The sequence below is a fragment of the Phyllopteryx taeniolatus genome, chromosome 5 (assembly GCF_024500385.1).
Source record: "Phyllopteryx taeniolatus isolate TA_2022b chromosome 5, UOR_Ptae_1.2, whole genome shotgun sequence".
In the NCBI taxonomy this organism is placed as follows: domain Eukaryota; kingdom Metazoa; phylum Chordata; class Actinopteri; order Syngnathiformes; family Syngnathidae; genus Phyllopteryx; species Phyllopteryx taeniolatus.
In genome coordinates this window covers 13,372,416-13,400,271 of record NC_084506.1, presented here as the reverse complement: position 1 = coordinate 13,400,271, position 27,856 = coordinate 13,372,416, and the positions used below count along the sequence as shown (strand labels likewise).

The 27,856-nt window shown below is 43.6% G+C and overlaps 1 protein-coding gene across 6 annotated transcripts in view; it reads left to right on the top strand.

Moving 5' to 3' along the window:
- The window catches only part of furinb (furin (paired basic amino acid cleaving enzyme) b), a 142,942-nt gene that overhangs the window by 32,432 nt on the left and 82,654 nt on the right, over positions 1–27,856 (top strand). For all 6 annotated transcript variants that reach the window (XM_061772877.1, XM_061772874.1, XM_061772878.1 and 3 more), the window contains one exon: positions 19,028–19,126. In XM_061772877.1, the coding sequence (XP_061628861.1) occupies positions 19,028–19,126 (99 nt within the window). Of the gene's footprint in view, positions 1–19,027; positions 19,127–27,856 lie in introns of those variants that run through there.

Sequence of the window (27,856 nt, the reverse complement as noted above, 5' to 3'; positions counted from 1 at the left end):
ACCTCAAACTTGACTCCGTAGAGATAATCATGCAGCTTGGTAGTGACAGCCCATTTTAAAGCCAGAAATTCAAGTTTATGCGTGGGATAATTTTTTTCTGACGGAGAGAGGCTCCTACTTACAAATGCAACCGGGCGCAAACCTTCTCCTTGGTCCTGATAGAGGACACCTCCTAAGCCTTCTCTACTTGCATCAACATGCAGAACATAAGCCAAATTTGGGTTTGCGATTACTAGGACAGGTGATTCTGTAAGACTGACCTTTAATTTCTCAAAAGCTTTCTCACAGTCTTCATTCCACCTTGCCCCAAACGGCTCTGAGGGGTGGTACCACTCTGTTTTTGAGTTCTCTTTCTCTTTGTTGTTCTTTTCCATTTTAGTCTTTCCTCCTGGCCTTCCAGTCACAATGCAGCCCTGCAGTAGCTGATTGAGCGGATGACAGACTCTGGAAAAATCTTTCACAAACCGTCGGTAGTATCCGCAAAACCCAAGAAAAGAACGGAGAGCAGTGATGTTCTCTGGGCGTGGCCACGACTTCACAGCTTCGATCTTTGAAGGATCAGTAGCAATGCCATTGCTAGAAACGACATGCCCAAGATAGGTTACAGAGGGACAGCAGAACTGACATTTATCCAAAGATAATTTAAGTCCCTCTTCCTTTAATCTGTCAAGCACTTTAAGAAGGCGCTGCTCATGTTCCTCCATTGTTCTCCTGAAAACAATGACATCATCAAGGTACACTAACACTTCCAGCAGATTCATATCACCAACCGTCCTTTCCATGATACGCTGAAACGTGGCTGTTGCTCCGCAGATGCCTTGTGGCATTCTCTCAAATTGATAAAATCCTGCCGGACAGGTAAATGCCGTTTTTTCTTTGTCAGCATCACATAAAGGGATCTGATAGTAGCCACTTCGGAGATCAAGCACGCTGAACCATTTGCTACCACTCAGGCATGTCAGGGCATCCTCCACACGTGGGACTGTATACTGGTCAGGAATTGTTCTCCTATTTAATGTCCTGTAATCCACGCAGATACGTATGGTCCCATTTTTTTGCGGACCACAACGATAGGTGACGCATAAGGGCTTCTAGACTCTGAAATTATTCCAGCTTCTTTCAAATCATTTAAATGTTTTCTCACATCCTCCAAATCCTTTGGAGGTAAGCGTCTAGAGCGTTCTCTGAATCGTTTGTCCTCCGTCACTCGAATGCTGTGTTGTGTGCTCTTTGCACAACCAACGTCAAACTCACTACAGGAGAAAACCTCTTTCCTTTCCATCATTCTCTGACACAGCCTCTCCTTCCACTCAGGAGGCACAGGAGAATCTGCGAAGTTGAAAGACGAGGGGATAGTTGAGATGTGGACGGCTAAGAGGACTTCTTTTTAGGGACTGCATTTATTACATCCACCCTGTGCAAATGAGCAATTTGCATACCACGTTTCAATGTCACAGAATGATTTGATACATTTCTCAAAGTTACTGTGATACGACGACAATGAACAGCGCTTGCTTTATCAACAACAGGCATCACTAACAGTTCTTCAGGGAAGTAACCCTCCTCTGGGCGTTCTACAAGAACAGCCTGACCAGAAAACCCCCCCGCAAATTTTGGCACGCCAACCACTTTTGCAACGCCACCAGGAGACAGCACTAAGGGCTTCTCTCGAGTGAACCAGACTATTCCTCTTTTTAGGTCAGCTGTGTCATCTGGGGTGCTCATAAGCCTCTCTTATTGCTGGGTGAACAGACATGTTATGTAAGAAATTATCTCCGTTTTGTGTCTTGCAGGAATGAAATAAGCTCCGAACTATGGAGGTGTTTGTGCCAACCACATTAGAAATCTCACCTTTCATGGCTGGGTCTGGATACACAAGCACAAGTGTTTCTATGGTCTTAGCTACACCCACTACATCTCCAGCAAACTCAAGTTTCAAACACATATAACCATCATATGGATATCGGTCTGCACTGAGGCCCCAAATCTCCAAGCACTCAATAGGGGTCAAGGGCAGGTGTTTCAGATACTTGTCATAAAAGGAGCGGTACAGCAGGGTAACTTGGGACCCACTATCAAGCAAAGCTTTGGCGTAGATGCCCTCAACTTGTACAGGAACAACAGAACTAGGTCCAATTAAACCCTCTGGCAAATCAGCCTAGCTTTCTTTTAGCGTATCACACTTTGTGGAACGTGTTCTCTCCAGAGCATCAGGCCGTTCCTTTACTGAGCTCCTGGGAAGTTTCCCATCAGCTGTTTTGCTTTCAGGAGACGCTTATTTACTTTTCGGAGATTCTCTGGGTTTTCACACTCCTGCTGAAAATGACCATCTTCACCACATTTGTAGCAAAAAACATCTGCACCATATTGAAATCTGGGAGTTCTCTCTTTCCCACTTGCATATTTTACAGCAGCTTTTTGAGTGTGGTTCTGGATTGCATGCTGTGGTGGACTTTCTGATGTGGCGACAGAGACAGATAGCAGACGTGCAATATCACTTTTAAGCCCCTGAATTTCCTTCTTCAGTCTCTCTATGGCATGGTCGGTCTCCACTCCAACAGCTACTGATGGTGCAGACTCTGGTTGTTTTGACACCACTGACGCCGTAGCACAACCTGAACACTTAACTGCAGATGAAGAAACAACATTCTTCACTCTTTCTCTTTCAAGAACCATCCCCTCTTCGTCTCTTACCTCACGAAGGAGCTCTGTGAAGCTTGGAGCGGGCTTTAGCTTGTAAGTCATCCTTATACGAAGTGCAGCAAGATCATGAGTGAGAGCACCTCTAGCAATTTGCTCGATGCGTGTCCTGTTCATGTCAGTGACGTCGATCCCACCTTTCCGATGAACAGCGTGCAGCAGTTTGTCTAACCTGAGTAAGTATCCTGACAACTTCTCAGTTTCTTGCTGGAATGTGTTACGGAACTTTACCATGAGATCAGCTGCACTATCTGTGGTCCCAAAAGCTGTTTCTAGGGCCTCAAGATACTCATTGGCAGTGGCACTGGGGTTAGTGACTCTTAAACCCCGGACAATATCTGCTGCAGGCCCTTTGAGACTTTCAGCGATTCTCTGTTTCTTGACAACATCAGAACATTGCCACTCATCCAGCAGGTGGGTGGTCTGTTCCGCCCAAGAGTCATACTTCTCTTCTCCAGGTAGCGTTGGCTTTATGCCCGAGAAGAAGCGAAGTTTACGATAGCCTTGTCCGTCCATAGGCGGTGCTTGACATTTTTCCACAAGCAAAGAGATGGCATTGACAAGCTCTGTGTTCAAGTCAGGAACAGCGGGTGGGGCAGGCGTGGTCTTAAGCAAACCTGTCACATCATCTAAAGTCTTTCCTTCACTGGCTAAGAATGATACTAGCTTGGATTGGAAACCTCTTTTGTCACTAGTCACATGGAAAGTCTGAAAATCAGGGACACTTACTACCCACAAGTCTGACGGATCCCCAGCAACCAACTGTTCAGGTAAGTCAGTTTTAGTCATGTCATCTGTGGTCTCAACTAATAAAGACTGATTGTTGTTCTTGCGTGTTAGACACCGTCCTCTGATTTTAGTGCGACCAAAAATTTTAACTTCATCAAGTACCTTATAAATGTTCTCATCAGTAACATCAAGAGAAACCCCACTAAGCACAATAGAATTCTTAACATCAATACCTTTGTCGTCACACCATTTGATTATTTGTTCGGACTCCATGTTTTGTTTTGAGTTTTTTTTTTTTTTTCAAAACCAGTCACACAAAACACACTCAGTGTTGTGATTACAGTCCTATTACAACCCCGGTCAACATTGACCGAATTTCTTCTTTTTTTTTTGTTCTCTTTGCTCACAAATACACTAGTGAACAATAACAATCCCGGACGAGCCCCCACATGTAGCGCTCAAAGGCAGTACTCACAAAACCGTTGAACCCTCAGTTCACTGGGGAAAAGAAACCCAAACCGATTGTCGTAGGAACGCGCCCTCAAAACGCTTCAGTAGGCACAGCGACTGGATCCCGTCGCATCGAAGCGGCAGCCCGGTGGCCTTGAGCAGGCAGGACCCGTGGCGTTGAGCAGGCAGGACCCGTGGCTTTGAAAGAGTAAATCCGTTCGCGTTGAAAACAGTCAAAAATCCGTTCGCGTCGAAAAACCAGGTCCAGACCCCCAAAAAAACTCTCCTTTCCCCGCCGCATCTCCCGCTCTTCCTCCCCACGACCCACCTCCTTCCCCCAATCCCATTGGACGCACCACCCCTTCAATCAATCATTGAAACAAAAAAAAACCTGAAATGTTCACAGACCCGTCGGAACGCAGGACACCCCAGTATCCATCCACACAAAGAACCAAACAAACTTTTAACTAGTTTTCACAACAGCAATTCAAACAAATACAGTTCAACACATTTTAGTCAGTACACTACATTTACATCAAATGCTACCGGTATTTGTGGAAATGCAACTTGAAATGAGGGATTATTTTGATAAATAATTAACTTAATTTATAATCAGCAATTATTTCAATAACTCTTTACATTTAAACATTGTTTAATTAAAAATAACTATAGCCTTGTCTTGACAGCCGAATTCAATAAACCCTTTTACATGCAGAAGTAAACGGAAAGACGTTTGCCTAATTTTCTTATAGACAGCAGAATTCGTTGTGGCATTAATTCAATTAAGTTGTCCAGGTCCTGAAAAAGCAAGCAGACCCAGACCCAGACCCAGCCTGTGTGGACTTGGCTCAATTCGGATTCTTCAGCATTGATGTTCGTATGTTTACACTGTATAGCTTTCTTTTTCTCATTTATCAAACGAAACAGAAATATATCGTCTCCGTTTCCACCTGGACATGGCCCTTCTGTGTGTCACCGAGAAACGACGCCCTCATAGCGCTTTTATTTTGTCAAATAACTCACTCCGTAACACGTTAACGTGCGGTCTCCTTTGGGTTCATATTTGAACAAATAAGTGTTCTTCAACGGGCTTCTAAAGTTGCATCTTAAATAAACAACGAGCATTTTGGGAGAATCCCAGCAATTCTGGAAAAAAAAAAACGATTTTCTTTTTATGCCATAACACGAACCCAATATGTTATAATGTATAATATAAGACTAAGCTATTGCTGTTCCATTTGGCGATGTATTTGTACCTTCATGATTATTTTATCACATTGTGACTTGGAAAAATAAAGAGAGGAATTTTTAAATTTTTAAAAATATATTTTTTTAACCCATACCGATCAGCTGAAAATCAGGTGATAAGCCTTGATTTCCAATCAGATGATTGGATGGCAACAACCCTAGTTATTTTTATTTATTGTGCTATGAATTTACTGCTCAAGCCCACTTGACAAGTATGTGGCCACTCAACTACAATGAGTTTGACACCCCTGCTACAGGGGTGTCAAATGTTTAAGACATTATTCTGTTGGATACCATCTAAAGGAGCAGGAGAATAAACTTTTATTATTGCAGATATTTTTCACAATGAAGAGAAATGCAGGTGTGGTGCTTCTTCTTCTTTTCCTTTCGGCTTGTCCCTTTAGGGGTCGCCACAGCGCGTCATCCTTTTCCATGTAAGCCTATCTCCTGCATCCTCCTCTCGAACACCAACTGCCATCATGTCTTCCCTCACGACATTCATCAACCTTCTCTTTGGTCTTCCTCTAGCTCTCTTGCCTGGCAGCTCCATCCTCATCATCCTTTTACCAATATACTCACTTTTTCTCCTCTGGATGTGTCCAAACCATTGAAGTCTGCTCTCTCTAACTTTGTCTCCAAAACATCGAACCTTGGCTGTCCCTCTGATGAGCTCATTTCTAATTTTATCCAACCTGGTCACTCCGAGAGCGAACCTCAACATCTTCATTTCCGCTACCTCCAGCTCTGCTTCCTGTTGTCTCTTCAGTACCACTGTCTCTAATCCGTACATCATGGCTGGCCTCACCACTGTTTTATAAACTTTGCCCTCCATCCTAGCAGAGACTCTTCTGTCACATAACACACCTGACACCTTCCTCCACCCGTTCCAACCTGCTTCTTCACTTCCTGACCACACTCACCATTGCTCTGGATGGTTGACCCCAAGTATCTAAAGTCCTCCACCCTTGCTATCTCTTCTCCCTGTAGCCTCACTCTTCCTCCACAACCCCTCTCATTCATGCACATATATTCTGTCTTACTTAGGCTAATTTTTCATTCCTCTGCTTTCCAGTGCATGCCTCCATCTTGTGCAAGCCTCCACTGTTCCTCCACCTGCTCCCTGCTTTCACTGCATGCCTCCACTGTTCCTCCACCTGCTCCCTGCTTTCACTGTAGATCACAATGTCATCTGCAAACATCCTGGTCCACGGAGATTCCAGTCTAACCTCATCTGTCAGCCTATCCATAACCACTGCAAAAAGGAAGGGGCTCAGGGCTGATCCATGATACAGTCCCACCTCCACCTTAATCTCCTCTGTCACACCTACAGCACACCTCACCACTGTTCTGCTGCCCTCGTACATGTCCTGTATTATTCTACCATACTTCTCTGCCACTCCAGACTTCCGCATGCAGTATCACAGTTCCTCTCTGGGTACTCTCTCATAGGCTTTCTCTAGATCTATAAAGACACAATGTAGCTCCTTCTGACCTTCTCTGTACTTTTCCATCAACATCCTCAAGGTAAATAAATAATGAACTCTTTCTAGGCATGAAACCATACTGTTGCTTGCAAATACTCACTTCTGTCCAAAGTCTAGCCTCCACTACTCTTTCCCATAACTTCATTGTGTGGCTCATCAACTTTATTCCTCTATAGTTCCCACAGCTCTGCACATCACCCTTGTTCTTAAAAATGGGCACCAGCACACTTTTCCTCCATTCCTCAGGCATCTTCTCACACGCTAGAATTCTATTGAACAAGCTGGTCAAAAGCTCCACAGCCACCTCTCCTAGATGCTTCCATACCTCCACAGGAATGTCATCAGGACCAACTGCCTTTCCATTTTTCATCCTCTTTTATGCCTTTCTAACTTCCCCCTTACTAATCATTGCCACTTCCTGGTCCACCACACTTGCCTCTTCTACTCTCCCTTCTCTCTCATTTTCCTCATTCATCAACTCCTCGAAGTATTCTTTCCATCTATCAAGCACACTACTGGCACCAGTCAAAATATTTCCATCACTAGCCTTAATCACCCTAACCTGCTGCACATCCTTCCCATCTCTATCCCTCTGTCTGGCCAACCAGTATAGATCATTTTCTCATTCTTTAGTGTCCAACCTGGCATACATGTCATCATATGCCTCTTGTTTGGCCTTTGCCACCTCTACCTTTGCCCTATGTCGCATCTCAATGTATTCCTTTCGCCTCTTCTCGGTCCTCTCAGTGTCCCACTTCTTCATAGCTAACCTTTTTCCTTGTATGATTTCCTGTACTGTGAGGTTCCACCACAAAGTCTTCTTCTCTCCTTTCTTGCCAGAAGATACACCAAGTACTATCCTGCCTGCCTCTCTGATCAACTTGGCTGCAGTGGTCCAGTCTTCTGGAAGCTCCTCCTGTCCACCGAGAGCCTGTCTCACCTCTTCCCGAAAAGCTGCACAACATTCGTCCTGTCTCAGCTTCCACCACATGGTTCTCTGCTCTGTCTTTGTCTTCCTAATCTTCCTCCCCACCACCAGAGTCATTTTACACACCTCCATCCTATGCTGTCTAGCCACACTCTCCCCCACCACTACCTTACAGTCGGTAACCTCCTTCAGATTACATCGTCTGCACAAGATGTAATCCACCTGCGTGCTTCTATCTCCGCTCTTGTTGGTCACCCTATGTTCCTGCCTCTTCTGGAAAAAAGTGTTCACTACAGCCATTTGCATCCTTTTTGCAAAGTCTACCACCGTCTGTCTCTCCAAGTTCCTTTCCTGGATGCCGTACTTACCCATCACTTCTTCATCACCACTATTAACTTCACCAACATGTCCATTACAATCTGCACCAATTACGACTCTATCTCTGTCTGGGATGCTCAGAACTACTTCGTCTACCACCTTCCAGAATTTCTCTTTCACCTCTAGGTCACATCCTACCTGTGGGGCATAGCGACTAATCACATTACACATAACACCCACAATTTCAAGTTTCAACCTCATCACTCGATCTAATACTCTTTTCACCTCCAAGACATTCTTAGCCAACTCTTCTTTTAAAATAAACCCGACTCCATTTCTCTTCCCATCTACACCATGGTAAAATAATTTAAACCCTGCCCCTAAACTTATAGCCTTTATGCCTTTCCACCTGGTCTCCTGGACACACAATATATCAACCTTTCTCCTAATCATCATGTCAACCATCTCCCGAGATTTTCCTGTCATAGTCCCAACATTCAAAGTCCCCACATTCAGTTCTAGGCTTTGTGCTTTCCTCTTCTCTTTCTGCCGAAGAACCTGCTTTCCACCTCTTCTTCGACCCACAGTAGCTGAATTTCCACCGGCGCCCTGCAGGTTGACGGCGCCGGTGGCGGACGTTGTTAACCCGGGCCACAACCGATCCGGTATGGAATTGTTAGGATGAACGCTCATATTTGTTTGGCAAAATTTTAAGCTGGATGCCCTTCCTGACGCAACCCTCTGCATTTATCTGCATTTGAGACTGGCCTACAGTTTGCACTGGCTTGTGCCCCCCATAGGTGTGGTAGAACTGCTCCTTTTTTTAACTAGTGAGTTGGCTTTTTTGTGCTGTATGTTTGAATGTGCTGACAGATTAAATTTTTCTGAGCTAAGCCCTTGAAGTGAAGGTCAGAATACTGAGATGAGCCTGTTTCACATATTTCCTTTCCATGTTCCATCACTACTGCAATACCCCCACAGTATACAGTATATACACCCTGCCTCCAGTCTTGCATTTACAGACAGATGAATTGATATGTCAATGAATAAAACATGAGAAGACCTTTTGAGTGATAGTCACATTGTTTTTCTTCATATACTGTACTAACCAGTATCAGTCTGCTCCTTCACATACTGTATATACATTCTGAGCGCTCACACTCTTAACTTTTGGCAGATGCAGGAGATAGAAATACATATTTTTTCATGACAGACCAACCCACGCGTAGGGTTTAAAATTTCTGTGGCACAACAATCAAGAGTTGCATGCTATCTGGAGGTATACACTTAGAGCCAACAATACCTAGATTACACTAAACATGACAAATATTTCATAAGATTGTCTCCTGGATCTTTAAGCTTTAGTTGTTGTATTCAGTTTTTGTCTTTCTCACCTTGATTAAGTTGACCTCAGAGCCTTAGCTGAAACCATCAGTACCGGACTTGGCTATCAAGTTAGTTGGCCTCACGGCTCACCGCTACAAAAATAAATGTGACTCCAGTCAGAGCGGAGGCAGGGGATTATGGATATATCTGTCAACGATAGTTGGCGTAAAAAGTCAAAGCCCGTCGACAACCACTGTTCCCTGCTCTTGGAATGTCTGTTAGAATCAAACCCGTCTACTTACCTTAGTCATGGTAACTGTCGTATATGTACCACCCAATGTAAATGCTGTCTTAGATATGGATGAGCTGCACAAATCAATAAGCAGCCAGCAGAACTGTTTTCCTGTTGCAGTGCACATCATAGCTGGAGATTTCAACCATGCTGACTTAAAATCAGTCTTACCCGGATTTCATCAGCATATTATATTTGCAACAAGCGGTAAAAACACACTGAACAAAGCCTATAGCTTAAATTCTCAAGAGCAATTCACCTTTAACTCTTTGAGGTTGAAGGACCAAGGGCAGCCCCAGCTCAAACCCCAGAATGCAGTGGCTCTAGTCTCACGGTGCAGGAGCCTGAGGTGAGGTGCACACTGAAGTCAGTGAACCCCAGGAATGCTGCCAGACCAAACGGAATGACTAGAAGGGTCCTCATTAAATGTGCAGACAAGCTGGCCGGGGTCTTCACTAAAATCTTCAGTGCATCACCGTTGCAGTCCCTCATTCCACTGTGCCTGAAGTAAACTTTACCTGGTGCCTAAAAAAACACCATCAGCAGCCTCAATGCCTATGACCTGTTTCTCTAACACCAATTTTCAAGTGTCTTTAGAAACTGGTTTGACGTAATATCATGTCCTATTTCCCACCCATATATGATCTAGATCAGTTTGTGTACAGAGCTAGCAGATCGACAGAGGACGCCATTGTCACCATTTCCCACCTGGAAAAGCTGGGCCACTATGCGAGGGTGCCCTTGGTTGATTTATTTTTAGTCTTTGACGCAATTTTCCTGGATAGACTGACAATAAAATTACTGGACAATGGACGCCCCCTCAACACCTGCTGCTAGATGAAAAACTTTCTCTCTGACCGTGTACAGAGTCAGAGTGGGTCCCCATCGCTCTGCCCCCAGCCTCAACACCCGTTCCCCACAAGGATGCATGCTGAGTCCCCAACTGCAGAGGGTCTCAACTATGGTCACCGTGGGACCCACATTTTCCATTCCATTTGTTTGTAAAACACCTTGAGCCACGAAGGCCTAGACAAGGTCGAGAGAGAGCTAAATAATTGAAGTGAGAAACTTGAACTTGAAAGAGTAACTTCTGAAACTGTCCAGTGAGTAGTTTAGAGTTAAGATATTGCAAACACATAATAGGCCTACTGGCAGGCTCTCTAACAATCCCCCCACCTCCCTGCTTAAGATCAGTGACACCATCTCAACCTCAATTTCCTTGGACCCATACACACTTGTAAATGAATACATCGGCACTTTTAGAAATAGGTTTCTTTCACAGAAACACCACCCCAGTGCGGTACAAATCACCCTTTTGCCTCATCGCTATCAACCTTAACGTCGATCCCATTAATTTCATGGGTCACACCTCAGTCTTGCATCATTCATTGGCAGTTTCCTTTTATGTGTCTCTCTTCATTATTTTAAGACTCAGGAATGTCGCCATTCTACAATTTTAACCAACTTGTAAGGGTTTTTATTTTATCCCTTGGAACTTATAAAATCGCTTTCATTCTGGTAAATATTTCAGAGAGTTTTCTAAAAATGTTATGTCTGTAATAATAGCTTTCGTCAAACATTGGTGTACTACTGTAAAATATGAATCACAGTTCACTCAATCAGAAGCCAATGGTGTACTGGTAATGGTGTGCCTTTTATAAATGTAATTTTGACATCCAGTGTTGTAAATCCATCTTATTTATTATTTATAATATATATATTGCTTTGTTGCAACACACCATACTTCATCATATAGTCATGTAGATGTGTTGTTGTCATTCAAATTTATTCACGTTTTGAAGTAAAACTTAGTAACTGAGTATTGTGGAGTGTTGCTGTGTGTGCTCAGATTTCAACTTTTATGTGTTGCCATGTCAACATAATCTGCACAGGGCCTTCAGACTCAGGAGTGCTGCCTCATGCACATACACACTATTGGCAATGGCTATTTTTTTCATATTTCAGATTCAGTACTCTTGGACTTCGTGTAGGCTTTGTAGAAAAAAAAAAAGAGTAATTGCCCCCTTAATCCATTAACTGGTTGGGCCTCACATTCAGGCATTGGGGGGCAAAAAAGAGTAATTGCCCCCTTAATCCATTAACTGGTTGGGCCTCACCTTCAGTAGCAACAACTGAAATCAAGACTTTTCTATATTTGGCAATGAGTCTTTCAGATCACTGTGGAGATATTTTGGCGCAACCAAAATTACTGGGAATACAATTTCCCTTATGCATGTCATATAGGACGTAAAGTATTATGGAATCAGATGCATTTCTGCCGTGATTATTGTATTCTTCAGGCAATACCTTTAGTGGTACCAGGCATTAAAACAGGGGTGTCAAACAAATTTTTGTCGCGGGCCTCATCGCAGTTATGGTTCCACTCGGAGGGCCGTTCTGGCTGCAAACCCATATGACTGCCTCATATTATTACATATACACTAATTAATGGATAATTACTTTTGATATCAGAAGCCAGTAAAAACTGTTTGTTCAACTACAGTTTGAATCAACTTTATTTTAAAAGGGGGGTTGGTAACAAAAAATGCTTGCAATAGCTCACTGTGCATTAAAATGAACAAAGAAGAAATTAAAAAAACAAAAAACAATGGTTGTCTAATATTTTTTTCCATTACTTGATATAAAATTTATTTTATGTATAATAATGTGTATCTTCTTTTCCTTTTGGCTTGTCCCGTTAGGGGTCGCCACAGCACGTCATCCTTTTCCATGTAAGCCTATCTCCTGCATCCTCCTCTCGAACACCAACTGCCATCATGTCTTCCCTCACGACATCCATCAACCTTCTCTTTGGTCTTCCTCTAGCTCTCTTGCCTGGCAGCTCCATCCTCATCATCCTTCTACCAATATACTCACTTTTTCTCCTCTGGACGTGTCCAAACCATCGAAGTCTGCTCTCTCTAACTTTGTCTCCAAAACATCGAACCTTGGCTGTCCCTCTGATGAGCTCATTTCTAATTTTATCCAACCTGGTCACTCCGAGAGCGAACCTCAACATCTTCATTTCCGCCACCTCCAACTCTGCTTCCTGTTGTATCTTCAGTGCCACTGTCTCTAATCCGTACATCATGGCTGGCCTCACCACTGTTTTATATCATTCATTGACATCTGTGGTACTCTTGGCATGAAACCATACTGTTGCTCGCAAATACTCACTTCTGTCCTGAGTCTAGCCTCCATTAGTCTTTCCCATATCTTCATTGTGTGGTCATCAACTTTATTACTCTATAGTTCCGACAGCTCTGCACATCACCTTTGTTCTTAAAAATGGGCACCAGTACACTTTTCCTCCATTTCTCACACATCTTCTCACGCACTAGAATTCTATTGAACAAGCTGGTCAAAAACTCCACAGCCACCTCTCCTAGATGCTTCCATACCGCCACAGGAATGTTATCAGGACCAACTGCCTTTCCATTTTTCATCCTCTTTAATGCCCTTCTAACTTCCCCCTTACTAATCATTGCCACTTCCTGGTCCACCACATTTGCCTCTTCTACTCTCCCTTCTCTCTCATTTTCCTCATTCATCAACTCCTTGAAGTATTCTTTCCATCTAGCTAGCACACTGCTGGCACCAGTCAACATATGTCCATCTCTATCCTTAATCACCCTAACCTGCTGCACATCCTTCCCATCTCTATCCCTCTGTCTGGCCAGCCTGTATAGATCATTTTCTCCTTCTTTAGTGTCCAACCTGCCATACATGTCATCATATGCCTCTTGTTTGGCCTTTGCCACCTCTACCTTTGCCCTGTGTCGCATCTCAATGTATTCCTTTCGCCTCTCCTCGGTCCTCTCAGTGTCCCACTTCTTCTTAGCTAACCGTTTTCCTTGTATGATTTCCTGTACTGTGAGGTTCCACCACCAAGTCTCCTTCTTTCCTTTCCTGCCAGAAGATACACCAAGTACTCCTGCCTGCCTCTCTGTTCACCTTGGCTGCAGTGGTCCAGTCTTCTGGAAGCTCCTCCCGTCCACCGAGAGCCTGTCTCACCTCTTCCCGAAAAGCTGCACAACACTCGTCCTGTCTCAGCTTCCACCTCATGGTTCTCTTCTCTGCCTTTGTCTTCCTAATCTTCCTCCCCACCACCAGAGTCATTTTGCACACCACCATCCTATGCTGTATAGCCACACTCTCCCCTACCACTACCTTACAGTTGGTAACCTCCTTCAGATTACATCGTCTGCACAAGATGTAATCCACCTGCGTGCTTCTACCTCCGCTCTTGTAGGTCACCCTATGTTCCTGCCTCTACTGGAAAAAAGTGTTCACTACAGCCATTTGCATCCTTGTTGCCAAGTCTACCACCATCTGTCCCTCCAAGTTCCTTTCCTGGATGCCGTACTTACCTATCACTTCTTCATCATGCCTTTTACCTTCACCAACATGTCCATTACAATCTGCACCAATTACGACTCTCTCTCTGTCTGGGATGCTCAGAACTACTTCGTCTAGCTCTTTCCAGAATTTCACTTTCACCTCTAGGTCACATCCTACCTGTGGAGCATAGCCACTAATCACATTACACATAACACCCTCAATTTCAAGTTTCAGCCTCATCACTCGATACTAATACTCTTTTCAACTCCAAGACATTCTTATCCAACTCTTCTTTTAAAATAACCCCGACTCCATTTCCCTGTCATAGTCCCAACATTCAAAGTCCCCACATTCAGTTCTAGGCTCTGTGCTTTCCGCTTCTCTTTCTGCCGAAGAACCTGCTTTCAACCTCTTCTTCTTCTTTGACTTCGACCCACAGTAGCTGAATTTCCAACGGCGCCCTGCAGGTTGACGGCGTCGGTGGCGGACGTTGTTAACCCGGGCCACGACCGATCCGGTATGGAATTCTTTGGATGAACGCTCATATTTGTTTGGCAAAGTTTTAAGCCGGATGCCCTTCCTGACGCAACTCTCTGCATTTATCCGGGCTTGGGACCGGCCTAGAGTTTGCACTGACTTGTGCCCCCCATAGGGCTGCATTATATGTATAATTTATGTAAAATCTCTGTGTATATTTAAATATATTATTCATTCCTTTACTATGTTAACTGTTTTTCTTTTTTTCTTCATATTCTGGCAATACAACAACAATAATTCGAAGTTTCTGGAATTCATTAACTACAGTCAATCATCATTTTCTATTTTTGGTTTGAATCTAAAATGTGTATTTACTGTATGTATGTATTTATACTTTTGCATTCATTTTCAGGTCAAAAGATGTGTTTCCATGCATTTGCCATATAGATTTGTGTGCACAGAGCAGTGAAATTATGACTTGTTACATTGCAAAGTAATAAGGGTGCTTTACTCCCATATGATTTGTTGTCAGGTCATAATTATAATTCAAATCAAACGGGACAGCTAGCGACTTTCTCTCAGTCCTTCCAGATGAGGCTTCATGCCTCCAGTCTGGTCGCCAGCCTGCAGAATCAGCCTGCAGCCCCAATAGGGCCTTTCTTCCTGTTGTCTACTCTTCTTTCTCCTCACACACATCCATCCTTCCTCGTGTGCCTGTCAAATCTTGCATCTTCCCTCCCTTCCTCATTCCCCCTCTGTCTCTCATCTTTTGCTCCACTGGGCAGGCAAGGTGAGTCAGTCCCCAGTGGCATCACTGTACATATTGCAATGTTTCCTAATGAAACGGAGACTGGTCTCTTCTGAATCCCCATGTAATCATTGCGTTCTTTCCCTTTTGCTTGTTTATTTTGGTATATTGCGACAGCCTTACATTGGCCATGTAATAAGGCTTTATCCTTTCTTTTGTTTCCTCTCAAAGAATCCGTCCTTGAACATCACCCACAGTGACACAGGAGGCTTCACGTGCAGGAAAATAGGCAGCTGTTTGTTGTCTTTTTGTTGTTCAATACCTTTCTTTTCTTTTTCTTGTCAATGATTTTTTTTCCCTTTCTACGAGAATATTGTACTGTATTGTCTCTTGCTTTGCAGAATTGGCAGTTCCTTCCCAAATTCTTGAGGGCATTATTCTTTGTTGCCCGTGCTAAAAAAGAAAAACGATTACTTTTTAACTATCCATCCATCCATCCATTTTCTGAGCCGCTTCTCCTCACTAGGGTCGCGGGCGTGCTGGAGCCTATCCCAGCTGTCATCGGGCAGGAGGCGGGGTACACCCTGAACTGGTTGCCAGCCAATCGCAGGGCACATAGAAACAAACACCCATTCGCACTCACAGTCATGCCTATGGGCAATTTAGAGTCTCCAATTAATGCATGTTTTTGGGATGTGGGAGGAAACCGGAGTGCCCGGAGAAAACCCACGCAGGCACGGGGAGAACATGCAAACTCCACACAGGCGGGGACGGGGATTGAACCCCGCACCTCAGAACTGTGAGGCTGACGCTCTAACCAGTCGGCCACCGTGCCGCCTACTTTTTAACTAGAGAGAGCTATTTCTAAGAAACTACGCTGTAAATAATACGACCTGATTACAAAATATGTTGCTCTATTTAAGCTATATGAGCACAATTAGGAAAACGCTGTGTTAATGGACAACACAAAGTAGGAAGTAAAAAATTATAACGTTTGCCTTTAAACATAGCTGAAGTTATCTCAGCAAGCTTAAAAACAGGATTTTATTTATTTTTGTCAAGCTGCTGCATCACCACACACTTTCTGAGTGTCGAGCCCTGGCTCCCCAAATGGTACCTCTCTGGGGAGGTGCACCTCAAACTTTGAATACCAATGATATACAGCACCTTGCATTAATTCCAGGGTTTACTTTTCTTTCTAGCAACTTGACAAGATTTCCCACGAATGACAGTCAGTCAAAATGAATGCTAAGTCTGCTTGAAATGGCCACTTCAACCGAGTACAAGGCACCAAGAATTTTGAAAATCAGTTTCAGTTTCTGAACAAGTGTAGTTCTTTGTGTTGGAAACAAATGTTATTGGGGAATCTTTTTGTGTGATATTGCCAATAGAAAATTAGAGTAAGACAGTATAACTTCATTATTTCTCAACATATATCCTCTCCCCATTCATTTCATCTGCTACGCAGGGAACCCCTACTCCGATTGGCAGATAAGTTTCAGTAAAAAGAATCCACCAATATGATCATATGGGCCGTAATTCCGATGGGTTCTTTAAGTCAACGCATCAAAATTAACAGCGTCACTTCAGTGATATTCAACCCCAATTCCAATAAAGTTGGGATGTTTTCCATCCATCCATTTTCTGAGCCGCTTATCCTCACAAGGGTCGCGGGAGTGCTGGAGCCTATCCCAGCTATCTTTGGGCAGGAGGCGGGGTACACCCTAAACTGGTTGTCAGCCAATCGCAGGGCACACATAAACAAACAACCATTCGCACTCACATTCACACCTACGGGCAATTTAGAGTCGTCAATTAACCTACCATGCATCTCTTTGGGATGTGGGAGGAAACCGGAGTGCCCGGAGAAAACCCACGCAGGCACGGGGATTGAGTTGGGATGTTGTGTTAAACATAAATAAAAACAGAATACAATGATTTGCAAATCATCCATCCATCCATTTTCTGAGCCACTTATCCTCACAAGGGTCACGGGAGTGCTGGAGCCTATCCCAGCTATCATCGGGCACGAGGCGGGGTACACCCTAAACTGGTTGCCAGCCAATCGCAGGGGACACATAAACAAACAACCATTCGCACTCACATTCACACCTACGGGCAATTTAGAGTCGTCAATTAACCTACCATGCATGTCTTTGGGATGTGGGAGGAAACCGGAGTACCCGGAGAAAACCCACGCAGGCACGGGGATTGAGTTGTGATGTTGTCCATCCATTTTCTGAGCCGCTTCTCCTCACTAGGGTCGCGGGGGTGCTGGAGCCTATCCCAGCTGTCATCGGGCAGGAGGCGGGGTACACCCTGAACTGGTTGCCAGCCAATCGCAGGGCACATAGGAACAAACAACCATTCGCACTCACATTCACATTGCCTACGGGCAATTTAGAGTCTCCAATTCATGCATGTTTTTGGGATGTGGGAGGAAACCGGAGTGCCCGGAGAAAACCCACGCAGGCACGGGGAGAACATGCAAAGTCCACACAGGCGGGGACGGGGATTGAACCCCGCACCTCAGAACTGTGAGGCTGACGCTCTAACCAGTCGGCCACCGTGCCGCTTGTGATGTTGTGTTAAACATAAATAAAAACAGAATACAATGATTTGCAAATCATGTTCATCCAATATTTAATTGAATATGCTAAAAAGACAATATATTTAATATTCAAACTGATAAACTTTATTGTTTTTAGCAAATAATCATTAACTTAGAATTTTATGGCTGCAACACGTTCCCAAAAAGCTGGGACAGGGTCATGTTTACCACTGTGTTACATCACCTTTTCTTTTAACAACATTCAATAAATGTTTGGGAACTGAGGACACTAATTGTTGAAGCTTTGTAGGTGGAGTTCTTTCCCATTCTTGCTTAATGTACCACTTCAGCTGTTCAACAGTCCGGGGTCTACATTGCCGTAGTTTACACTTCAAAATGCGCCACACATTTCAATGGGAGACAGGTCTGGACTGCAGGCAGGCCAGTCTAGTACCCACACTCTTTTATTACGAAGCCACGCTTTTGTGACACATGCAGAATGTGGTTTGGCATTGTCTTGCTGAAATAAGCAGGGGTGTCCATGAAAAAGACGTTGCTTGGATGGCAGCATATGTTTCTCCAAAACCTGTATGTACCTTTCAGCATTAAAGGTGCCTTCACAGATGTGTAACCCATGCCATTGGTACTAACACAGCCCCATAACATCACAGATGCTGGATTTTGAACTTTGCGTCCATAACAGTCCGGATGATGTCGGTTTTTGATGCATTGCCGCCTGAGGGATCGAAGGTCATGGGCATTCAATGTTGGTTTTCGGTCTTGCCGCTTACATGCAGTGATTTCTCCAGATTCTCTAAACCTTTTGATGATATTATGGACCGTAGATTATGAAATCCCTAAATTCCTTGCAATTGTACGTTGAGAAACATTGTCCTTAAACTGTTCGACTATTTTCTCACGCACTTGTTCACAAAGAGGTGAACTTCGCCCCATCTTTGCTTGTGAATGACTGAGCAATGCAGGGAAGCTCCTTTTATACCAATCATGGCACCCACCTGTTCTCAATTAGCCAGTTCACCTGTGGGATCTTCCAAACTGGTGTTTGATGAGCATTCCTCAACTTTCTCAGTTTTGCCAACTTTTTTGGAATGTGTTGCAGCCATAAAATTGTAAGGTAATGATTATTTGCTAAAAACAAAGTTTATCAGTTTGAACATTAAATATCTTGTCTTTGTCGTGTATTCAATTAAATATAGGTTGAACATGATTTGCAAATCATTGTATTCTGTTTTTATTTATGTTTAACACAACGTTCCAACTTCATTGGAATTGGGGTTGTCGGTCATGGATGGCTGAATGGATGTACAACATCTATAAAGCAGCCTGTAAACACATACAGTATACTGTATGGCTACAGACTTGTTTCACTGCAAGAAAAAAAAAGTTTATTATCTCTCGTTCTGTATTTGTGTAGGTTTTTGGAGATTATTATCACTTCAGACATCATGCTGTGGAGAAGAGAGCTTTTTCTAGACACAAGGGGCTGCACATCAGACTGCAACAAGATTCACAAGTAAGACTTTTCCGTGCACCCACAGCTAATTACTAAAGCCAAAAATCAATTAGAGTGTGAATCATTTGAAGGGAAAATTGATGATGATGTGAAGGACAGCTAATTATAATCAGTGTTTTGCAAGTCACACTGATACTTCTTTCTCCTGCTCCTGTTGAAAGGCATTTCCCAGGTGATTATTATTTTACAAAAAAAAAAACTTAAAACGTTTTGCACCTGCATGTTCACCGACTTAACAATAGAAGGAAAAAGCATAGTTTTGCAGTTTTGCACCTTGCTTGCCTGCCAAGCAACAACAAAAAATGTGAAATACATTATTGTCTTCTCAGATTTGTTCTTATATATTTTCCTATGAAAGACTCTCATAAATGTAACATTTTAGTCTTTGAAATCTTCACCAAGATGTAAAATTAAATGTGGTATGAGCCACAAACATAATTTTCAGTTTTAACTGTTTTTATTTTTTTTACTTCCATCATGTTTTGTGTTCCTATATGACAGTTAATGAAAGTACAACTTTAATTCTGGATTATTAGGACAGTGGGTCAGAATTTGCTCCATGCTCATTCACCAATTCATGCCTGGCAATCTCCAAGCAAGCATCTCAGCTACAGTGTTATCCAGAAGTTACTTCAGGGAAAACATTTTTGGAAATACTCACCACCATTTTGTTAAAGCTTGTATGTGAAAATGCAGCGAGGACCTGATAAAACAGGACCTGGCATATTGCTGGCAAATATACCATTTCAAAATCCACATTGAGCGGAGGGAGAGTGGTTATCTCAAGTCTACTTGAGATAAAAGCATGGATGAGCTTCTCTTGGTCTGCTTGACACATGCAAGCCTTCACTCTAGATATGTTCTTGAGATGGTAAAAGACAGTTTTCGCAATTGATTTGATATGACTGTTGAAAGTCAGGTCGTAATCTATCAGAACACCAAGGTTTCGGACTTGATCTTTGGTTTTTAAAGATAATGACTCCAGGTATTTACTAACAGCAATCCTCTTTTCTTTACTGCCAAAAACAATTATCTGAGTTGTTGTGGTTTAACTGAAGAAAATTTTGACTCATCCTGTTATTTATCTGTTTTAGACAGTGACACAACACCTCAATTGAACTGTCGTCATCTGGAGACACTGCTAGGTATAACTCTGTGTCATCTGCATAGCTATAATAGTCAAAATTAAAGTTCTGTAGAATTTGACCCAAGGGTAGCCATATACAGGCTGAACAGGAGGGGTCCAAGAACTGACCCTTGAGGGACCCCATAGGTCATTGCCATTCGATGAGATTGAACACTTCCAGGTAGGACCTGAACCATTTAAGGATTGTTCCATTTAGTCCTACCCACGTTTCCAACCTGTTCAGCAATATATTATGATCCACTGTATCAAAAGCCGCACTGAGATTCAACAAGACCAGAATCGACACCTTTCTGGAGTCAGTATTCAATCTTATATCATTTAACACTTTGATAAGAGCAGATTCTGTACTGTGATGAGCTTCGGAAACCTGATTGAAATTTGTCAAAAAGTCCATTTAAGTTCAAGAAATTGCTGAGTTGATTAAAAATAACTTTCTCAACAATCTTGGCTATGAAAGGGAGATTTGAGATGGGTCTATAGCTTGCTAACATGGAAGCATCCAGGGTTCTATTTTTTAGAAGAGGCTTAATGGCAGCTACTTTAAGAACTTTAGGAAACTGAAGTCAGCAGTTGATTATTTGCTGCAAATCAGCTAGCACAGACTTCACAATAGCTTTGAAAAAGTCAGATCGTATTGAGTCAAGACAGCTCGTTGATGGTTTCAGCTGGTGAACCGTTTTCTCTACAGTTTTTTGGTCAACTGTATCAAATTCTGACATGGTAATAGAGTTTTTCCTGGGTGGCGTCAGATGCAGTATCATTTTATCATTTTGCTGATTTCTGCTGATATTTAACCTGATGGATTGTATTTTTTCACTAAAATAAGCAAATTCATTCCATTAATCTGCTGTTAGGAGTTCTGGAGCTATCTGATTTGGGGGGGTTGTGAGCTTGTCCACCACAGCAAACAGCATGCGAGTATTATTGAAGTTCTTCCTGATAATTTCAGAAAAGTGTTGCTGTCTAGCCCTGACTATCTCTTGGTTAAAAGTACGAAAACTTTGTCTGTAGAGGTCATAGTCAATTTGGAGTTTAGTTTTTCTCCACTTACGTTCTGCTTTCCTACATTTTGATTTAGAGCTCTTTATCATCATTGTGCTCCTCCATGGTGTTCTAGGTCGCCTCAAGATTATCTTAGTTTTAATAGGAGCGACAGCATTCATAACATTTGAGATTTTCCAGGTGAAATTATCCAAAAGTTCCTCAACTGTCTCAGCATTCACAGTTTGTGGCACAGATATGGTCTCCATAAACTTAGTGGTAGTACTCTCATTTATGTACCTTCTCTTAATGGACGTAGAGGTTGTCTGAACTTTTGGAAGAATCTGTAATTCAAAGAATACACAAAAATGGTCAAAAATAGACATATCCTTTATGTCAATTGATTAATGTCAACATCCTTAGAGATGACCAGGTCTGAGATGTGACCTTGAGTATGGGTTGGACTCTTAATGTGTTGAGAGAGGTCAAATGTGTTTAGTATAGCAGAGAGTTCTTTAGATTTTTTTTCTCAATGTTATTGTCAATATGAATGTTAAAATCTCCCATTATGACAAAATAGTACAAATAAGTGACAGCAGTTCTGAAAAATCCTCCATAAATTTTCTATTGTAGCTCAGAGGTCTATATATTATTAAAACAATAACCTTTGGGTCACCTTTAACTAAAAAAAATAGATATTCAAAACAGCTAAAATCACCCAGTATAATTTCTTTACACTGAAATAATGACTTAAAAATAACAGCAATACCACCGCCTTTATTCCCTAGTCGACACTTGTTCATAAAATTTAAATTGTTGGTGTTGCCTCATTTAAAATGGTATTACAGCTCCTTTCTGTTTGGTTTATCAGTTTATTTTTGAAAGGGGACAATGCAATTTCATAAAACACATGCAGTACACATGGTTAAAAAAGCCAGAATTAGCCAAAAGGCTAGTTTTCATCTGTAGTCCCCTGGCCATGATGTAAAAGAGCAGTAAAATACATCTACAAGACAATATAATACAGGATACATAATCAAACTATACTATTAAGAGAGAATAAAACCATAATTTTAACCACGTTTCATTTTGTAACAAAGAGTCCTAGGTTGTAATGATGTCATTAATCAACGTTGATTTATTACCCAGTGACCTGATATTGAAAAGAGCTAGTCTCGTAGAAATAACAGGAGACAGTGATTTGATACATTCACATTTTATCCTCACTAAGTTTGTAGTTCTACTTTTTTTGTGCCATATTTATTTGACCAACTTTATGTCCCTTGTAATTAAAGGGATGAAAAATGCCTGATCTCCATAGGGGTCTGACTTATTCTGGAAAAGACCCCGCAGATATCACTCAGATTCGCTGATAAGATTCTTCATGGGTGGAGGAGAGGCACTTCGGATCCTAGTGGACGGTGGTTTCAGGCGAGGGGGGACGGGAGGAAGATCTTGGCGTGGTTTGGGCTGGACTCCAATATTGACAATAGCCTTCACCCTATCCGTCAGACCTAACATGGCATTTAGGCTAGTAGAGATTGAGTTTTGCGTTGGGCTTGGCTCCAATGGGGCAGGGAGGGGGAGATTGAGTGCTGGCTCACCTCATTTGTCATTCGCTCCTCTGATTGTTTGGATGACGCTGATGAATCTGTCTGCGCCTCGTGTCGCCTTAGCTCTTGTTCCTCCAATTGTTTGGGAACAACTGCATTCTTTTGTCCTTCAGCGGCGTCAACAAGGGCAGTGTTTTCTTTTCGGGCCGGTGAATGCCGTACACAGTAAAAAATGTTGGCAGCCAATAACTTAACCCCTTGTCTATTTAGACAGAAACAGTCTGCCTTTTAAAGATGTCTGCTCTCCCAAAAAAACGCAGAAATTGTCAATGAAACTCATAGATAGTGCAGTACACACTTCTTTGAGACACATTTAATTGACTGAGCCTTGAGAAATTTACATCTCCAAATCGTACAAGTGGGAGAGGTCCGCTTATAAAAAACTCAGCATCCAAACATTGCACTTTGGTTAGGAGATCAATGAAATCTCGCTTCAGTACCTCTGATTGCTGCTTGAGAACATCCAGCAAATGATGTTTTTGTAGGGCCCAATGCATGGGTTCTTGGTTTTTGGGCAGTTTAAAATTGAAATAGTGGCAGGTGTGTGTGGATTTCCATATACCGTATTTTCACAACCATAAGCCACACTTAAAAGTCTGAAATTTTCTCCAAAATGGACGGGGCGCCTTATAATGCGGCGCGCATTATGTGTGCACTGAGTTCCAAAACCTGTAAATGTTGTTGTGTGACTTTAATGGGCGCTCCGCTTGACATACTGGGAGCATTTCCTGCCGACACGCTGCTTCTATAGAGGAAGGCGGACGTGACTGAGGACAGCATGCGGACGTTAAAGGGGGAAGGGTGTGCTTGACAGAGGACGCTAAAGTCACGCCCCCAGTAGGTATATAGCGCCGGTATGTGCATCGGTTTGGCTAAGGACCCCCAAAAATGGCACCTACGAAGAGACACGCTTACGAAGCACAGTTTAAACTGCAACCTATCAGTATGCGGAGGAACATGGGACTCGAGCAGCCGCGAGACAATTCAAGATCAACGAATCCATGGTTCGCAAGTGGAGAAAGCAGGAAAACGAGCTTCGCCATGTCAAGAAGATGAAGCTGAGTTTCCGCGGAAACAAGGCGAGGTGGCCCGAGTTGGAAGACCAACTCGAGCAATGGATTAATGAGCAAACAGCCGGGAGAAGCGTCTCTACAGTCACCATTCGACTGAGTGCAATAACTCGGAGCTTGCCATCATTCCGGGAGGCTTGACGAAGGAACTCCAATCGCTGGACATCAGTGTAAACAGCGCGTTCAAAGTGAAGTTGCGAGCGGCGTGGAAGCGATGGATGACAGACGGTGAACACAGTTTTACTAAGACTAGGAGGCAGCGCCGGGCAAGTTATGCCACAATTTGTGAATGGATTGTGGATGCTTGGGCTAACGTGTCTGCTTGCACTGTTGTTCGAGCTTTCGTAAAAGCCGGCATCATTTCTGAGGAGCCGCACGGCAACGAGACTGACTCCGACAATGACGAGAGGGAACCTGGGGTGTTTGATGGAGAACTGGCCCAGCTGTTCATTTCGGATACAGAAAATGAGGACTTTGATGGATTTGTGGATGAGGATTGATAAAAAAAATAACGTGAGTACATTGTTAAATACTTCAATAAAGTACAACCGAACTCAGTTTTGCTCCCACTGCCTTTTTAAAAACATTGTTTTAGCGTGCATGGATGCTACCGTATGTTTTTGTCATATGTGTGTGTGTTCCGGATTTTGTCCTCCCCCTGTTTCTCACACACCTGCTCCTGTGAGCATCTTCACCACCTGTGCCTCGTTCAACCTAATTACCCCTTGTATTTAACCTCGTGTCTCATTCCCTCTCGTTGCCAGTTCGTTGTACCTTGTCGTCGCGTTCCAGCATTCCTTGTTTCCACGTCACAGATTCACAGTAAGACTTGACCCTGTTCCGATTATCGACCTTGCCTCTTTGCCTCATGTTTTTGGATACTGTTGCCTTTCTTGGATTGCCTGCCTGTGTACCGACCTATGCCCGTCTATTAAACCTCTCTTTTTGGAAACTGTCCATTTGTTTTGGAGTCGTGCATTTTTGGGTCCTATCCTCTGTTCCGTTCACGACAGAACTAACTGGCCATAACATGGACCCAGCAGACTCAGACCCGGTGCGCAAAGCCCTTCAAGCGCAGGGTCAACGCCTCTGGAAGCAGGATGAGCAGATTGCTGCCCTCCACCTTCATCTGGAGGGACTCTCAAGGCATCAGGACAATATGATGAAACAGGTGGCCTCGCAGTTTGAACTTCTTATGAAAATTATTCAAGAGAAGGAACCAGTTGGCACCACACCCAATACCGCCACGGCATTTCCATGTGAAGTAGTCACCATGCAGCCACCTGCCACCTCTGCTGCTGTCTGCCCACAGCTCTCTCGACCGGAGAGGTTCTCTGGAAATTCTGGGAACATTAAGCCGTTCATCACGCAGTGCGAACTCCACTTTGAGCTGCAGGCAGCTGCCTTCCCCACCGAGCGGGCAAAAATCGCTTTCGTCATTTCCCACCTGACTGGTCGTGCGGAGGCGTGGGCTACTGCTGAATGGAGCCGCAATTCCGCTGTGTGTCATTCATGGGCTTTTTTCGTAAAGGCTATGGAGCAAATCTTTCAATTTTCCACTCCAGATCGTGAGGCAGCTCGCTCCCTTGTCACCTTACAACAAGGCAAGCGCAGGGTGTCAGATTACGCGATTGAGTTTCGAATTCTAGCAGCTGAGAGTCATTGGAATAATCGGGCGCTACTCAATGCCTTTTTTCAAGGACTATCCCCCGCCGTCAAGGATCATTTAGTCCCGCTAGACATGCCGACCGACTTGGACACTCTCATCGCTCTCGCCGTAAAGATCGACAAGAGGATTTTGGATCGCGAGCTAGATGGAGATCGGCGGAGGGCTGCGTCACCGCGCACTTGGAGGACGAGCCTCGGTGACCAGCCAAACCAAGGCAAATCCCCTGGTTCCGGTCTCTACCCACTGGCTAGCGTCCCCACGGATGAACCCATGCAACTGGGCAGGTTCCGTCTCTCCCCTGAGGAATGTCAACGCCGACTGAGGGAAGGGCGGTGCTTCTACTGCGGTCAGTTGGGTCATTCCGTGAGCAACTGTCACGTCAAAGTTGCCGGTGTCGGTAGCAAGGGCATGGGAGAGGTGAGTCTGAATTTCTTTAAGGAAGACCCTACACGGGTTCTTCCTAAAGTGACACTATGCTCTCCTGATCAAGAAATTCATACACCTGTATTAATTGACTCTGGTTCTGACACAAACTTACTCAATTCCATCCTCGTTAGACGTATGCACCTTAGAACCTTTGAAATAAAACGCCACCGCAACACCTATGCTGCAGACGGCACTTTTATGGGCAAGATCACTCACCGCACCCAAACACTCACATTGACATTTCCTGATTCTCACTCGGAACGCATTAGTTTTCATGTTTTTGACGCCATGAATCATGACCTTATCTTAGGGAACCCATGGTTGAAATTACATAACCCCCACATTGACTGGTCCTCTGGGCAGGTTATGTCATGGGGCAGCAATTGCGCCCGGAACTGTTTCAAACCGCCATGTGATGTTCAGGGTCATGTTTCTAAGGACAATCCACAGACCCCATCTGGGGATCCTGATTTATCTCAAGTGCCCACCTGTTACCAGGATATTAAAGACGTTTTTTCCAAGTCCAAGGCCAAATCCCTTCCACCCCCACAGACCTTATGACTGTGCTGCCTGGAACCACACCCCCACGAGGGAGATTGTTCTCTTTCAGGGCCGGAACACAAGGCCATGAAGGAGTACGTGGAGGAATCACTGGCAGCCGGGATCATTCGCCCATCTTCATCCCCTGCGGGAGCAGGATTTTTCTTTGTGGACAAGAAAGACAAGACCCTGCGACCCTGTATCGATTACCGGGGTCTCAACGAGATCACGGTAAAAAACAGGTACCCTCTTCCTCTCATCTCCACCGCCTTTGAGTTCCTGGAGGGAGCCAAGATTTTCACCAAACTGGACTTAAGAAATGCATATCATCTAGTCAGGATAAGGGAGGGGGAAGAATGGAAAACAGCATTCAACACACCAACGGGACATTATGAATATTTGGTCATGCCTTTTGGGCTTACTAACGCTCCAGCTGTTTTCCAGAACCTTGTCAATGATGTCCTGCGTGACATGTTGAATGTTTATGTTTTTGTTTATTGAGATGACATTTTGATATTCTCCCCGGATGAGGAGACTCACATTATTCATGTCGGCTCTGTTTTGCAGCAGTTACTGCAGAATCAACTATATGTCAAGGCTGAGAAATGTGAGTTCCACAAGGCGTCCGTTTCTTTTCTGGGTTTCGTCCTGGCTCAAGGTGAAGTCAAGATGGACCCTTGCAAAGTCGATGCAGTTATTAATTGGCCTACTCCCACGTCACGCAAAGATATACAAAGGTTCTTAGGGTTCGCAAACTTCAACAGAAAATTCATCAGAAATTTCAGTTCTATAGCCTCTCCTTTGCATGATCTTACCTCGCCACACAAACCTTTTGTATGGAACCCGCTTTGTCAGGCAGCTTTTCAAAAACTTAAGTCGAGCTTTACCTCCGCTCCCATCCTTACTTTGCCAGATCTCAAACAGCAGTTTGTGGTAGAAGTCGATGCGTCTGATGCCGCAATAGGAGCAGTGCTCTCCCAGAAATCTCTCAAGAATGATAAATTACATCCTTGTGCTTTTCTTTCCAAAAAACTGACCCCAGCTGAGAAAAATTATGACATTGGTGACCGTGAACTGTTGGCAGTCAAGGTGGCTTTGTTGGAGTGGAGGCACTGGCTAGAGGGGGCACAGACTCCATTTTTAGTATGGACAGATCACAAGAACCTTGTGTATATTAAGACTGCTAAAAGATTAAATGCGAGGCAGGCTAGATGGGCTCTGTTCTTCACTAGATTTAATTTCACGTTATCCTACCGACCTGGTTCTAAAAATGGTAAGCCAGAT